Source organism: Egretta garzetta, unplaced genomic scaffold (assembly GCF_000687185.1).
Source record: "Egretta garzetta isolate BGI_Z169 unplaced genomic scaffold, ASM68718v1 scaffold997, whole genome shotgun sequence".
NCBI classification, from domain to species: Eukaryota; Metazoa; Chordata; class Aves; order Pelecaniformes; family Ardeidae; genus Egretta; species Egretta garzetta.
The window spans coordinates 118,005-135,045 of record NW_009260336.1 but is presented as its reverse complement, the minus strand read 5'-3'; the positions used below and the strand labels follow the sequence as shown (position 1 = coordinate 135,045).

General features: G+C 43.6%; 2 protein-coding genes and 1 pseudogene across 2 annotated transcripts in view; 2 read left to right on the top strand and 1 right to left on the bottom strand.

Moving 5' to 3' along the window:
- Positions 1–2,421, bottom strand: part of LOC104129636 (proto-oncogene Mas) — a 6,102-nt gene extending 3,681 nt beyond the window's left edge. The window contains exon 1 of the mRNA XM_035898006.1: positions 2,294–2,421. The gene's annotated coding sequence lies outside the window, so the exon portion shown is untranslated. The remainder of the gene's footprint in view (positions 1–2,293) is intronic.
- A 7,343-nt stretch (positions 2,422–9,764) lies between these two features.
- LOC104129646 (olfactory receptor 4S2) lies at positions 9,765–10,715 on the top strand. Its single transcript, XM_009642599.2, has one exon. It carries the CDS (start codon positions 9,780–9,782, stop codon positions 10,713–10,715), a length of 936 nt encoding a protein of 311 aa, XP_009640894.1. The 5' UTR covers positions 9,765–9,779.
- A 4,145-nt stretch (positions 10,716–14,860) lies between these two features.
- LOC104129645 lies at positions 14,861–15,591 on the top strand (annotated as a pseudogene).
- Positions 15,592–17,041: the final 1,450 nt, after the last annotated feature.

Genomic DNA, 17,041 nt, shown 5'->3' with positions numbered 1-17,041 from the left:
CAGTTATTAATTTTGACATGGGAAGTTAGAGGAGTGTTTTGAAAGATAGCAGGAGATAGTTAAAGAGAGGAACAAGTCAGAATGGGGAGAGCTAGGAAGATGTGAATCACTGAACAGTCTAACCAGCATAAATATTCTGTTCTCTCTTTGTAAAACGCTGCAGCATACATGGAGACAGACTTCCATAAACAAGTGAAATGTGGCAGATTGAATCATTATCGTTTCGTCTCAGCACCCCAGGCATGCTGCCTTCAGTGCTGCATGGATAGAGGCAAGATAAATGCAAGATGAAGGTTGTTTCCTTGCCCAGCTGATGGCCTGGAGCAGTTGGAGACAATCTTGCTGCATTAGTCTGTGGAAGCACGTGCGAACACCAGCAGTGCTTCATTGGGAATCCAGCTGCAGCCATTAAACCTGGCTTTCACCATTCAATATGCAAACATCTCATCTAATATCGCCTTTAAGGCTGCCGTTTGAATTAAAGGCAGTTTACGAGCACCTCCAATAGTAATGTATTTTATGCTAAGATAGGTGTCTTAGGTAGGTGAGCCCGTCACCTGCCTGTCTGACTGCAGATACGTTGCAGAGTGACAGCCTCAGTGAGAGGATTAGCATGTGGACAGCTGAATCTAGCTGAGGTGGATTCCACCCTTTAACTTCACCAGCGCTTGCCGGATGTGAAACCTTTAGGGGTGACCAAAACCAGGGAATTTCTGGCACTGCACCATACCCTTATATAGGAAGCTGGAGGATTCCACCCTCAGCTGTTATGGGAACTCCAGTGTTTCTCGAGTTTCTAAAGTTAAGCCTTTAGAGACCAGTAGTCTCTGAAGAAAGAATTTTAGTACATATTGAAAGGGACTATGGAAAACAAAACCCATCATCTCCTTCAGAATGCACAGAGTCTCTGTTGTAGCACAGTTTCACAACAGGAACATCCCCGAGTTCAAACTCACCTTCTCTTTCCCCATCTGGGGAGAGCAGTACAGTGCCTTACCCACATCACTAGCAAGGCTACCTCTTCCCTGAACATCTGTAGCAAGCAAATTGAAAAGATACAGCCTTATGTTCACTTCCTCGCTACCTGCTTTTGGGATAGAAGGAAATAATCAGACCTCGATTCACAGTAGAAAGCAGCCTCTAATTCTGTGAATGAAGGCAGCTCTGAGGAGAAAGGAAGACCCAGTGGTTAAGTGGTTTCCTAGCCTGTAGAATTCAGCACTGTCTCTGCCACAAGCTATCTGTGTAACCTGAAGAAAATTTCCAATTGATTTGAAGAGGACATGAACATTTGAGTGTCACTTAAGCTCTGTCTAAGCCTACTCCAGCCTTCTGACTCAGTGCCCATTTTACGAAAGCTAAAAATTCTACCTCCCTGCTGCAGCCATCTCCAGAAGACATTGACCCCATCCTCCAGAAGTGCGTCTCTCTCCACTGGGCACTCAGGGGAAGCCAGGTGGTTAGCTGTCTAACTTAAGCTTCTCAAGAATATTTCCTAATGTTGACATGGCCCTGTGCCATTGGTCATACGCGCATAAAGACTGCCTGGTACAGATATGGCTGCAATGGACGCCTTGTGAATAAATGACAAAACATCAATAATTTTGCCTTCCACTGTGATGGAAGTGGAGGAAACCTTCTCTGACTTCTGTCGAGGTGGAAAAGAATACCGAAAAAGTCACTCACGGTTCTCATATATTTATTGTATGACCGTGGAAAGACTGATTTCTTGTTCTGCAAGACACGTTTCATGTCTCCAAAACATATTCAAGATGTGAATCTATTTCCTTCATGAAACTAATTAATGAAAACTAGGTGGTCTTTCTCTCTCTTGAGATTAAACATACTTCCTGTGGTTTGCGTTCTGAGTACCAGCTAGTTCTTGTGGCAGATGTCAGTCTGAACAACCTTGACACCACAGAGACATTTTAGGCTATAGACACAAAGTTATGGTGTTGTATTTTCTTGGCTAATCTTAAGCAATCATTTAAGACCAAAACTGCTAATGCTAGGTCTCTGAATAATGGCATCTTATATTACAGAAGTGTATTTAGAGCAATTCAGTAGCACTTGTCCATGGAAAAGGGTCCCCAGAATGAAGCTCTCCTTATCTTGAAAATGATCAAGATGATTGCTTACCTATAGCCAATTTCTAACCAGCAGAGAAGGAAATGTTTGATCTCCTTTCCTCCATTTTTTTTCTTCTTTCCTTCCCCTCACCATCTCTTCAAAAGCATGACAGAAAGCATTAGACAGAGTGCAATGGCAAAGATACCATCCAGGAATTTCTCACCTTTTTGTGGGTTCCTTGGAATTTCAGTTACTGATTTGCAGCAGCTGCCTGGTATGGATCTGCTGAGTAAAATTGTCACCTGAATTCTGTGACATACGGTCCAGATAAATTCCTTGTGTCATACTGTAGTGCTGGGCTAGTTAGACACTGTTTAAAAAGCCACGGTCTTTTCAACGTGACATCCGACAGCCAGCCAATCACTCTCTTGGGGAAATATCTAGTTTGTTGTGTGTGGTCACTTAGATTTGAAATACTTCCCCCTTCCCTCTTTGTACAGAACCTGTCACTGTCATGGTTCTGGAAATGTTTTTTTACTACTTCTCCCTTCTTCAGCCGGTCTCACAATACAAAGAAAGCAAGAACTGTCTGTACAAAATTGTACCTTGCCTCTTGCACTGACGCTTTGTTTCCTACTTGTGCCCTTGAGATGCTCTAGTTTCACAGTCTTTGAAGAGGACGCCTTACTGCCACTCAGGGTTGCATAGATTGGGAAATTGTCAGCCCTCTTCCATAATGCCGGCTGATGATTTTGCAACCTCCCTCAGCAGAACTCATTCCCTGAGGACCTACTGTCCCTGCCAAACTGGCCTTAACACACCTATCACCACAGAGTGTCCTCTTCTGACCCACAGCCTCTCCCAACAAAAGTTACCTCCCTACTCGATCCCTACTGCTTCACACAACCTTTCCTGGAGGAGGGTCCCCTCAAACTCCATAGCCTTACCACACCTCAGCAGCTACAATTGCACAACCTCTGCTTGTGCTGCCTTCAATACACTATGCCCGCTTCTGATGTCATGAGCTCTTTCGATGCAACTTCACACCCCACAGTATTACCTGCCACTTCATACTGTCTTTCAGCACAGTCCTTCACCACACCTCAGGCACTTCCGATTTCACAAAATCCCTCAAGGCAGCCTCCAGCCTCCGTTCCAGTTTCACAACTTCCCCTAAACAGTGCCTCAGCCACGTCCTGCCCACCATCAAATTCACACCTCTTCACCAGCCATATGTCTATCAAGACAGTCCCTTGCCAGCATTCACTACCCACCCACAACACCTCACTCATCTTCTCACCATGCACAGTGCCTCCATGTGCATGAGCTACCACCACCATGGTGTCTGGATCCATGTGCCAAAGTAAGTGGAGAGAAAATGGAGAAAACACCTTTCTTCTTTCCTGGCAGTAAGCACATCCTTATAGGGAACTATTTTGCAACAGGAGAGACCAGGAATTCTTGATTTGGGCTTGCGCATGAAGTCACTTCTGCTAGTCCCTTTGGATAGGGAAACAAAAGGAGATGAGTATGATGCTGGGCAAATCACTGCCACATGAGTGAGTACAGAAACTGGCATATCTGGCCCAAATTAGCTTTGCAGGCCAGATACTCGATAGTTAACCTCTAGCTTCTTCCATTGTTTTTTGTTCCTCTTCCTTTCCCAAAGATTGTAATACTGTTTTTACTTTCTTACCCAATATTCTGTTTCACATAGTGACTACTGTTAACCCTTATTAACCTGGCCAGGACTCCAGGCTACAGTGTAAGATGATATTTAATTTAGAGGACTTTTTTCACCCAGAGCAGTATTTAACCTCCTCATTAATTCGGGGATTTCCATTTTCACTGCATGGATTGTTTGCATTCTGTGTTGGGAGGTGGTTACATTACCTTGGTTGTTATTGGGACATTCTAAACTTCAAGAAATGTCAACAAGACAAAGTAACAGGCAGTGGATTAAACTATTTATTGACACCCATAAGTCAGAAGCTAAAAATACACAGTAGCCTTCAGAGCAGCGATGAGTTTAACTGCTGCATGAATTGCGATATCCATTTGCTTTATTGTATTTCATATCACAGATTCACCTTTGACTGAAGAAGTTTTAAGTTAAGAAAGATGAGGCTTTTGACAGCAAAATTGCGTAGAATCTTAGGATGGTTTGGGTTGGAAGGGACCTTTGAAGATCATCTAGTCCAACGCCCCTGCCCCACCATGGGCAGGGACATCTTTCACTAGATCAGGTTGCTCAGAGCCCCATCCAGCCTGACCTCGAACACATCCAATGATGAGGCATCCACAGATTCTAGGGGCAACCATTCCAGTGTCTCACCACCCTCATCAGAAAAAAATTCTTCCTTGTGTCCAATCTATATCTACTCTCTTTCAGTTTAAAACCATTGCCCCTTGTCCGGTTGCTAAAGGCCTTGTTGAAAAGCCTTTCTCTGTCTTATGAGCCCCCTTTATCTATTGAAAGGCCACAAGAAGGTCTTGAGGAGCCTTCTCTTCTTCAGGCTGAAGTCTCTCAGCCTTTCTTCAAAGGAGAAGTGTTCCAGCCCTTGGATCATTTTCATGGCTCTCCTCAGGATCCACTCTAACAGGTCTATGTCTGTCTTGTACTGAGGACCCCAGAGCTGGATGCGGTACTCCAGGTGGCATCTCACCAGAGCGGATTAGAGGGGGAGAATCACCTCCCTAGACCTGCTGGCCATGCTTCTTTTTATGGAGTCCAGGATATGGTTGACTTTCTGGGCTGCAAGCACACATTGCTGGCTCATGTTAAATTTTTCATCCACCAGTATCCCCAAGTCCTTGTCTGCAGGGCTGCTCTCAATCCCCTCATCCTCCAATCTGTACTGATAGTGGGGATTGCCCCAACTCAGGTGTGGGACCTTGTACTTGGCCTTGCTGAACTTCGTGAGGTTCTCATGGGTCCATTCCTTGAGCCTGTCAAGGCCTCTCTTGAGGCCCCCTTCCCTCAAGTGTATCAGCTGCACCACTCAGCTTGGTGTCATCTCCAAACTTTCTGAGGGTGCACTCGATCCCACTGTCCATACCAATGATGAAGATATTAAATAGTATTGGTCCCAGTATGGACCCTTGAGGGACACTGCTCGTTGCTGGTTTCTACCTGGAGATTGAGCCGTTGACTGTAACTTTTTGGATGTGGCCTTTGTCTGCCCTAAGTAATTTTGTTCAAAATCTAGATGTCTATTTCAGACCTCATCTCATCCTAAAATCAGGTCTGAGGTAGATTAGGTGAATCAGTTTCTGGAGAGCTCTATTTCTTTCCATAGGAAAGCCTAGAGTGACAAAGTCTCAACTCTGCTGACTTCCACAGGCGTAAAAGAGCTGACTTCTTCCTTCAGTTTCCCCATTTGTAAAAGAAGGATTGTTTTTTACTTACTCTGTACTTTGCTGACCTTTGCTAAAGTGCGCAATTTTTGCAAGAGGCTTTGTTCACTGGGTTGCCAGTGATGAAATTTCATGCAAAATAAGGCTCGATGGCTTACCAAGATGTAACCCAGGCCATCCTCTGTCTCTGTGAAAACTTAACTTAATCATAACCACTACAGGGAGAGAAGCGTGCCTAACCTGTCCTTCAAAAGACCACTGTGGCAGGTAACTCTTTGCTACCTCCAGGTCATGCTGCCTCTCTCCTTACTACTAGAAATCTCTCTGATGTTTTTTTGATGAAGATTTGTGTTTCATGTGTTTTCTTTTTAGAACACGTGAAGATTTTAAATACCGTTTTATTACTCACAAGGCCATAAAGCCAAAGCAGTGGATCTAATGGGCCTCTACACTTGGGAAAACCACAAAGCAGGGCTTAATGAAGGACTCTGGAAAGCGTTAACTGGGCGAGGTCACTGCACAGGCTTGTCCAGTTTAATATTCAGCTAATCCATTGGCCGTTATTTCTCCTGGAGAAATCCTGAAGTGCCTTCATAATATTATTATCACTGACCGATGGCTATTTCTTGAAAATGTGTTTGCTTAAGCTTTTCAGTCAGGCCAGAATTAATTTCTCCTCCTTTGCTCCCTCCTTTCATGCCTTCCCTTCACTGAGCCTCCGTGCCTCCCTCCTCCATCCCCAAGAGCCCTTCAGGTGGGAGATTTCCTTGGAGAGGGTTAAAGAGTGCTACTTAAACGGCGGTCTTCTCAGCCTTCCTTCTGCTGCTGGGTTGTGAAGGCATCATCCAGGGCACACGGGCCAGGCCACGCTATCCAGACAGCCCATCACAGCAGTTCTCACATAGGCAGGCAAACACCAAGATACACTTGTGATACATAAAAGCAAGAAATTAAATTAGATGGGATTGTACAGTAAAAGGCACCTCCTAAGCAAGTGTTGGAAGCTTTCCAGAAGCCATTCTATGTTCCTTAAAGACTCTGGGCTCTAACACATCCCTACCCAGGAAGGCAGGAGTTAAGGAGATAAAATCATTCAGCCCTTACACAAAAAATTAGATCTCCAAACACAGAGGAGGTAAGTTTTCCAGGTTCTCTGGATTCTTTCTTTTCTATTTTTGTTTCCTTTCTTCTTTTCTTTTCCTGATTTCCTTTGCTCTTCTGTTTCCCTTCTTCTTGAACGAAAAAAGAATTTTTCACTGAAGTTATCAACTGTCTCTGGCTGTCTTTGGCTGAAACCATGCGCAGAGCTCGTTCTGTAGTCCCAGATTAGGCTATCTGGTTATTTTGTTTCCCATTAATCACCTGAGATTTTAAGGAGGAATGCTTGCAATAAGGAGATGGTGCAATTTCTCATCCTTTTTGAAATGTTAGCAGTCCACACTGTATTTATTTTATTTCACAACTGATTACATTATACCATATACCTCTAGCCTCTCCCTGAAAAGATGCTTTTAGAGAGAAGATGTAACTTGTGGGAATCCTCTACTGAATTAGATGTTTCTCATCATCAGAAAAATAGGTACCTCCAGCATGTGATTCCTCCCATCTTTAGGTAGGGGCCTTAGGCTGGCCATGAATTGCCCTGCAAAGGCAGCAAAAAGAGTGGATATGACTGGCTCAGATACAGGTGCCTACCTGACGTAAATCAGTGAGATGGAATGAGGCAGATGAATATATCGCAAAATGCAATTTAGTGGTGGTGACAGGGGCCTTCCCAAGAGACACATACAGTAAAGCCAGCTGTTGTGAATGAGTCGTATCTTTAGAATCCTTTCAAAACCATACACCTTGTTTTAGCTTAGGAGTTTCCCATCTGCTGTTATACAAGAATATAGTTTTCCTCGGTCATTTATCTCTCGGTCACTCCTTTCTGAACCACTGATTGCCTAAACGTGATGCTGTTTCCAGTTCTGCTCTGGTCTAGATGGAGCCCAGTTGTTTCTCTTCCACGGGCTACAGCACAGCCATAAATACGTACCCATTTTGTCCTTGTGTTTTCTGTAGAAAACTATGCCAGTGCTAAGGGAAAAGAGGAGGGATGGGACGGATTGCAACTTGGTAATAGTAGGTAGAAAGTGATATCATAGAATCATAGAATCACAGAATCACAGAATCACAGAATCATAGAATGGTTTGGGTTGGAAGGGGCTAGAGGTCACCCAGTCCAACCGCTCTGCAGGAGCAGGGACACCTTGAACCACATCAGGTTGCTCACAGCCCCGGCCAACCTGGCCTGGAATGTTCCCAGGGATGGGGCCTCCACCCCCTCTCTGGGCAACCCCTGCCAGGGTTTCACCACCTTCATTGGAAAGAATTTCTTCCTTAGATCCAGTCTAAACCTACCCTGGTTTAGTTTAAAGCCATCCCCCCTTGTCCTGTCCCAGCTGGCCCTACTAAAAAGCTTGTCCTCCCCTTTCCTCTGGGCCCCCTTTAAGCCCTGACCAGCCGCACTCAGCTCTGCTCGCAGCCTTCTCTTCTCCAGGCTGAACACCCCCAACTCTCCCAGCCTGGCCTCATAAAAGAGGTGCTCCAATATCGCATTGTTCTTATTGATTTTTTTTCTTGGAGGTATATCAGAAAATGAATTATCCATGTAAATTTTACCCCCCTTCTTGAATATCTTTTACCTACTATTAGTACAGCTGTAAGCACAGGAAAAGTCCCTAACTTTCCCAACTTCCTCTCTAGGTTTTACTTTGTGGGTTTGAGAGCAATTTTGGGTTTTCTCCTTTTCAGTGTTTCCTGCGGATGCTTTGATCAGTTTTTGCCTGCACAGGAGTTTCTAATTTTGCTGTAATTTTAAATAGGTGCTAGATAACTTGAAGGAACTGCATCATTCCACAGGTCTGCTTGGATCACCTGAACAAACAGGGAGGAATGCTTGCATTTTCATTCGGCAGGACTTGCAATGGAGATTTTTAACAGCAGTCGACTGGCAATGTTTTGATACCAGGGTGAATTCCATTCGGCTGATAATTTGTTTCCAAGAGGTGATTATTTTTAGTTAAACTCTGTAAAGAATTTAATCTAGTCGTTTCCAGCCTTCTTTGACCAAAGTGTGTCTGGGTGCATAATGGCAAGTTGGTAATGTTAAGGACTAAGTCTTTTTAAAGATGTAGATTATTTATTTACTAGTGACATGTACTGCTCCAGGGGCCGGAACAGGCCAAATCAAAGAAGCCCCACACTCACACTGGAATGTGACCATGTCTGAAAAGAGAAACCGTAGAGGTGTAGAAACACCTAGAGATAAGCCATAGCACCAAAAAAAAAAAAAAAAAAAAAGGTTTGTGTGTGGCATTATGGAAAGCTCTGAGCTACTTTCAGGGGACGAAAAGGATTATTCTCTGAAGTCAGCTCTACCCTGGTGATGTTAATTTACTCAGGCTCCTCTTAGTCGATGGAAAAAGAGAGAGTTCTGTAAAGGACCTTAGTTTAGCTGTTCTGCCCATAGAGAGACTTTGACCACCGGCTAGATTGGCTTCACTAAACAGAAATTAACCCTTGAGAATATCCCCCAGAGCATATCACAAATCAGTATAAAATAAAATTCATACAGTGCTGGGACAGAAGATCTGAAAAGATCCTTTCATTCTTCCTTCCTCTCAAAGGAACATTGCTGAGATTTAGAGCAAGCTAAATGCAAGTCTTATGTGAAATTGTTTGCTGTTTTCACCATGATAGATAACCTCCTCAGAACTCATTGTTCAGCCCATGAAACTGCAAATTTATGTTTCAAAATGTATATACGCAAGAGATTTTTTTTTTCTCTGCAGGTGTTGTTTCTCTGAACAACAATTCAAAGATCATTTTTACTTATAAAATAAATCAGCATTCAAAGAATATTTCCAGGTGTTCTTAAAGGCACTGTTCTTACTGACTTGGTCTGCCCTGAGGGCAAACATACTGTTAAACATTGGTAGCCACTGTAGTGCTCGAGGTTAGCACTCCGGCTTTGTCCTTAGCACACTAGCCATAGATCAGGTCCTTCAAAATCCTGGAGGACCAGGATGGAGGAACATATCTCAAAGTGCACCCATCTCAGTGTGGTAACAGCCACAGCTGAAGTCTCCTGCAAGGAGAATTAAATACCTCAGAGGGGGAAGGAAAAAAAAAACCCACACCAAAATTTCCACTTCATAAACGTAATGCTAATCCTATATATTTCTTAGTCTGTATGCACTTCTGATAAAGAATTCATCATTAAGAATGAAAAAACCTGATGAATCATTTGTCTTTATTTTTCCATGTGCCTAGGCTGTACATTGCATATCGCTGCCCAACGGATTGACATGGAGAATGCAAGCAGTGTGAAGGAATTCATTCTTCTGGGCCTCTCGGAGAATCAAGGGGTGCAGAAAGTATTTTTTGTGATGTTTCTGTTCTTCTATATGATTATCGTGGCAGGAAATCTGCTCATTGTTGTCACTGTAATTAGCAGTCAATGTCTGAACTCCCCCATGTATTTCTTCCTCTGCTACCTGTCCTTTGTAGATATCTGTTACTCTTCCGTCACAGCTCCCAAAATGATTGCTGACTTCCTCGTTGAAAAGAAAACTATCTCCTTTGTGGGCTGCATAGCACAGCTCTTTGGGGTGCATTTCTTTGCCTGCACAGAGATCTTCATCCTCACAGTGATGGCCTACGATCGCTACATTGCCATCTGCAGACCTCTCCACTACACCACCCTCATGACCAAGCGTGTATGTGGCCGGATGGTGATCGGCTCGTGGGTAGGAGGCTTCGTGCACTCTACAGTGCAGACTCTTCTAACCACTCAGCTCCCCTTCTGTGGCCCTAACAAAATTGACCACTACTTCTGTGATGTCCACCCCCTCCTAAACCTGGCCTGTACCAACACCTACGCTGTGGGCATCATTGTCGTTGCCAACAGTGGAATGATAACTCTGAGCTGTTTCTTCATCCTGGTCATGTCCTACATTGTCATCCTGGTTTCCTTGAAAAGTCAAACATATGAAGGGCGATACAAGGCCCTCTCCACCTGTGGGTCCCACATCACTGTGGTGATCCTATTCTTCGGGCCATGCACCTTCATCTACATACGTCCGTCGAGCAATATGTCAGAGGACAAGAACGTGGCGGTGTTTTACACTGTCATCACACCCATGCTGAACCCAATCATCTATGCGCTAAGAAATGAGGAGGTGAAGAGTGCCATGAGAAAACTGTGGAGTAGAAAAGTGGGAAGTGAAAATGGAAAGTTGTAGAATTGTGGTAACATTTCCAAAGGGTTGGAGAAAATCAAGCACCTTTCACTATAATTTCTTTTGTGAAAATTCCCCAAGAACTGCCTTTCAAATAGAAGCTTGCTGTTAGCTCCTGTTCTAATTAGGAAGACACTGAAGGTTCATCTTTTGATTTGAAAGACATTGTGAACTCTGTGACAAGCAGGCATTCTCCTTCCATTCTCTTGTCAGCTAGCGCGGGCCCAGGCCTGGGGCTCCTGAGCACTAGCTGAAACACCAGTGTTTAAATAAATACTAATAAAATACTGAAAGTGTTGTCCAGGTAGAGCATCCCATTACTCGAGCATAAACTTTCAGATGAACTCCATCTGCTTTGTATTTCATTCAGCCAGGAAAGAGAGGACTATGGTCACCTACTGGTGGAAACAATCATCCAAAAGGAGGCCCCTTTCTGCTTGCAGTAAATGTCTTTTTCTGACAACCACGTTGTGGTATCTTGAATCCATGGGTTATCAGTTAGCAACCTGATATTAGGTGCTAGTTGGGTCATTTGCTAATGCAGGTAACAGGAGGGGAAGCTTCTCTCCTTCCCCTGCCAGTTCAACAAATCCTTTCTTGCAGTATTCAAAGTCAGGTTTGATGGGGCTTTGAGCAACCTGATCTAGAGGTATGTAAAAGCCAGGCAGACATGGTGCTTAGGGACAGTGTTTAGTGATGGGATGGCAGGGTTAGGGTAATGGTTGGACTTGATGATCTTAAAGGGCTTTTCCAACCTAAACAATTCCATGATTCTATGATTTTAGTGAGAGATGTCCCTGCCCCGTGGCAGGAGGGTTTGGACTTGATGATCTTCAAAGGTTCCTTCCAACCCAAACTGTTCTATAATTCTGTCTGCTTCACCTATTACTGATGCCATGCTTCCAGCCATCCCCTCTATCCTTCAGCTCTGACTCAGGTTTTTTATTTTAATGTTTAGACTAATACGGAATCATAGATCTAATGAAAGACACCTTGCTGACTGTAAGAAATGAAGGAGTGACCAAAGGCGGCATTTGGAGGCACGATTTCATGTGTCAATGGAAAAAAAAAAAAATATTTAGGAACTATTCCAGTATGCAAGACAACTCCTAGCCCAACAGAGCACATTTACACACCCACACAAGGGAAGAAGTATGTTTTCCATGGGAACAGCCGCTACACCTACTATTGTAGGAGGGAAGAGAAGAAACATGAGGATGAAAGACCAAACCAGTTCAGTGCCGTCAAAGCTGTCCCAGGGTGATAAGCTATAGCAGCTCAGGGGCTCCACCTGAGGAGCCACAAGGAGTCAAGAGACCCTAGCCCCCACCTTGCCGACAGAAAACCACTGAATCAGTGGAGCAAGGAAGGAAAAGACCTGCTTGGTGCTACCCAAAAGCACTATCACCCACACCTGTGTCACACCTTAACGTGACTTAAGTAGGTTTCAAGGTTACAAAGTGTTCCTAGCCCAAGCTAGGGCTTCTAATTTATACATATATATATACACACACAAAATTATATATATACATATATATATTAAAAATAGGGGGGGGGGTTTAATGCTTTGGGGGTGAACACCAGATTTTTTTCCTGGAGGTCCCATTTCTGGGTGCTGCTGGGCAAATATTCAACCATAGCATAGACGGTGTCGCTGAAAACAACCTTAGGCTCCTCTACACTTCGGTAAGAATTCTTCTAAGAACTTAATACTGCACGAGAGTTGCTTCTGTGTTTTGCATTGTCTCAGTAAAATTATCTGGTAAGCAGTGAGGACTAACCACAAACCTTGCTAAATTTTTGAAGTAATTTCTGGGTTTACTTCTTGTTTCAAATTTGTACAGCAGATGTTTAAGCGATAACAGCGCAATTGTGAATTTATTTTTTTTGTGTGCTATCAACATGCAATGGTAAGAACAAGTTAATAAGAACACATATGAGAAATATTATGTTGGGACAGAAAGCAGAATGTGTATAATGTCCTGTGTAGGAGACATCTTTACTTCAAGAATGTTTGATTGCAAAGGTAAGGTGAATATAAATCTTGCAAATGGCCAGGGGTGATGTTTATTTGAACCAGAAATGCTTCCAGAAGAAAAACCTGTCCAATAGTACATAAAATCTATTTATCTGGACAGCATTAATAAGCCAGCCAGCGAACAAATAAGCAAAGATGCAAACCCATACGCAACGTAACAGTCTAGATGACCACACCCTGACATCACTCTCCAGAGGCTACCCTAATAGCCATACAATTTTTAGCTCCTTGTCTGCTGATGATTTCTGACAAAACTTCATATGCCTCTGGGATCTCATTACTCCTGGTAGTCTTGTGCTTCTGCTGCGTGATTTACTTTCAGTGTTTCTGCTACAATTTCCCCCTCTTGTGAGAGATAATTGTTCTTGTAGGTGCTCTTGGAAGTTGTTTTTTGCAGAATGAGATATGCAGATAGGCTGTTCTCTTCAGCCACTGTACGTTTCAGAATTGGCAGAGATATGGACTGCTTTCACATCTAAGCAGCAACTTGCAGCTGAGACATTCTGGTGAAACCGCCTAACGTGGTCAGAGGAGGTCATCAGAGCACCAATAGCAAAGAGGCTGGTGCATATGAACGGTGTAAGTTTTCTGATATTCTTCCTTTGTTTTGTTCAAGCGTGACTCATCTCCTACCTTTGAAAACAGGCGTTTCTGGTGAGTGACTTTTGCGAAGTCCATTTTATGAACTGGAAAAAAACCAACTACAGATTTTTCAGCCTTTGTTTTAGTTGATGTCTTATTTTCCTTTTCCCCCATTTACATGCCGTTTCCAGAAAGATCTGTCCAAAAGGATGTTGCCGGTGTTACAGAAAGGACTCAGGAGCTGATGACAGCACCATGTGCTCAGTCCTACATTGTCTAAGCTGGACATACTGGACGACAATGGCCACGACACATATGCTTTGGTCTTCCCCTCAGTGCTTTCCCTCTCACAGAGGGGCATGGAGATAAGGATGGAGACACTAAAGAGCCTTTCCTCTGCTGCCCTAGGTGGGGAGTAGCCAGGAGGTGACGCAGAGACCTCAGGAGAAAGAACTGAGCGTCCTGTGATTGTCTAATAGAATTCAGACCCCCAAAGGGTTTGCTGATATGACAGACAAGGTTATTACACATTTTCCACCTCTATCTTCATGTATAAATTGAACACTAGCAATACTTGTGTACTGCATGGGAATGCCACAAAAGTGAATTCATGGTGGTTGTGAGTAAAGTAGGGTCACCAGCAGTGCATTCCTTACCCCAGTGTCACTACAGGTGTATTTATGAGGTGTTCCACACTAAGACCAGGACCTGAGTGAGGAATACAAACCCCTGCTAATGCACCACTAACGCAAATCAGCTCCAGATTAGTTCATTCATGTACTGTAAGAAAAGCAGTCCGAGAAAACGCTGGCCGGCTCTTTCTGTGACTGAACATATTCAGGTCTATTGCAGTCAGAGAGATAATAAGGAGTGCTTCTGTTGCAATCCCTTAGAGGACTGAAAAGGAAAGTACAAACACTGCTTGCGCAAGGACTTTCCTCAGGCCGTGATCAAAGTGTTAAGACTTGAATTATAGCCTCACTGTCTCTTTCAGTCAACCTTTATTTCCAAATCAACAGTATAGGCTAAAAGTGGGTCTTGAGGGGACCTGGTAATTAGTCTTCTTTTTTAAAAGAAGCAAAGGTGAGAACTAGGTTTCTGAGGGTGTTATTTCTACCATCATCCTCAAATAAATAATCTGAGCTTCTTATTATATATGTCAATAATACATTCTGATTTGGATATCGCCTGTTATTCCTTGAGGGAAGCATTGGCTTTAAATGGAAACTGTCCCAAAAAGACAGCAAAGGAAAAGTGCTTAGTATTTAATACACCAGTGGTCAGTATGTGTGTGTACTGATAGTGTCCCATGTCTAATGCCATCTCTTTTCCGTGCTTCACGTCCTGTCTACATGGTGTCTATGGAGAACAAAACCAAAGTGATGGGGTTCATCCTCCATGGACTGACACAAGATAAGACAGGAGCAAAAGTGTGCTTCTCTTTAGTCTTAGTCTTCTATGCACTATCATTCTTGAAAACCTGCTTATCATCATTACTATAAAGACAAGGGAACAGCTGAACTGTCCCATGAGCTACCCTCTTCCTCAGCTACTTGTCTTTTGTAGACATCTGGCTACTGTCACAGCCCCCAAACTCATTTATGACCTTCTTGTTGAGCAGACCATCTCTTTTGTGGGCTGCATAGCTTGACCATTTGTGGGGCATTTCTTCGGGTGCACTGAGATCTCCCTTCTCATGGTGACGGCCTATGATCATCGCATTGCTATATCCAAGCACTTCATTGCGCAAATATTGTGAACAAACATGCCTGTGGCTGGATGGTGGCAGCTTCTTGGGTGGGAGGCTTTGTACACTCAGTGGTGCAGACCCTGCTGGCCATTCAGCTACCGTTTTGTGGGCCCAATGAGATTGACCATTATTTCTATAGTGTTCAGCCTTTACTGAAGCTGGCCTGTGCTGACACCTACATAATTGATGTCACTGTAGCTGCCAATAGTGCTGTGATTTCCCCAAGCTGTTTTGTTGTTCTTGTTGTGTCTGATTCTGTTAATTTGGTTTCTCTGACACACTCTTCGAAAGGGCACCTCCCACATCACTGTTTTAGTTCTGTTCTTTGGGCCGTGCATTTTCATCTACAGACGCCCTTCCACCACCTTCTCAGCAGACAAGATGGTCTCTACGCTCTACGCCATCATCACGCCTATGCCCAATCCCTTGATCTACATCCTCCGAAATGAAGAGTGAAAAATGCCACGAAAAAGTTGTGGAGCAGAAAAGCGAAGAGGAGTGAGAAATGAAACAACACAGTGCATGTTTGTAAGATGTTGTGAGCTTAAGAAACCATGGGGATGGAACGAGAAGTGTTCAGGAGAGACTTTTCAGTAATGCTGCTCTGTTTTTAGCGCAGATGTTCAGAATAGGGCTGACACTAAATTCAAGGTTTTATGTAACTCATCTTCTTTGGAAACTGTCAGTCAAAAGGATGTGAGGTTACTGTCAGCTACCAAATCTGAGCACTGGGGGTGGTATTGTGGCATTTACCTTCAGGCACCTCATAGCTGTATCGTGGGTATTTGTCTAGGCTTCTCCCAGCATTGGGAAAAAGAACCAAGTATTTTGAGAGCTTGTTCTGTCCTACTAGGTCCTAAAGGCTTTGGAGAGTAGCATCTCCTTACCTTTCTGCACAAAGGAGTGATGGTGGTACCTAGCTTCCAAGAGTAAACAAGCCTTTTGGTAGGGCACAGCATTGGCAGCTTTTATTTAACATATTTTGATGTGCTAACACGAGGTGTCTACAACTGAGCAAGCTGCAGAGAGGAGTCAGCAGCCTTTGGGGAGACGGGATTCATTTCATAGTAAAGTAGGACCATGAGAGAAGTAGGAGGTTACCTTAGGCCTCTGCATGACAGGGAGAGATGGCAGATTGTACTGAAACACCAGCAAATTAATAAACACCAATATGTAAATATAAAAAAAGGTTTTCCAGGAAGAGCATCCTATTAGTTAGAGTGTGAACTTTCAGGCAGACAACCTGCAGCTACTCTGTAGCCCATTCAGCTGGGAAATGTGGCCCAAGGTGTTTGCAAAATTGGTTGTTGCCTGCTGCAACACCACTGGCGTTCCCTTTCTGCTTGTGGTAAGTGCCTTGGTATGAACGCAGGCATTGTCGTATGCTGAATCCATGAGTTAGCTATTAAAAAGCTGGTACTCAGTGCAAATTTGGTCATTTGCTGATGCTGATAACAGGAAGGAAATCTTCTCTCCTTCCCCTGCTGGTGCAATTTCCAGTAATAATAATTACTATTATTACAGCTCAGTGTCAGTACCATGACTCAAAAGCTCACCAGGCTAATAGCTAAAAGCCTTCCTACAACGATGAGCCTGAATGTTCCCATTTTTACGTTTTTGTTACCTTCTGGTGAATGTGTTATCTACTTCAGTTTTGTTCTTCCTCCTGCCCCTGGTTCCTCAAACACCCATATTGAAGCTGTCCAGTGACAACAAATGTAAAACACGCAAATTAATGCCCAGGTCCTTTTTGGACTTCCTGTGCTAATAACCTAAAATTATGGTTATTCTTGTGGTGATCAATTTCATTTAAAGGAGCCCTGCTAACACCTCTCCAAAACCTTGATTTTATATCATAGGTGACCTTTTTTATCTATCAGGGCAGCAACCCAAGCGTGGTTAAAGACCATAGATACTGATGGATCCACAGCCCAGTGGAATTATCAGGATAGTTTTCAT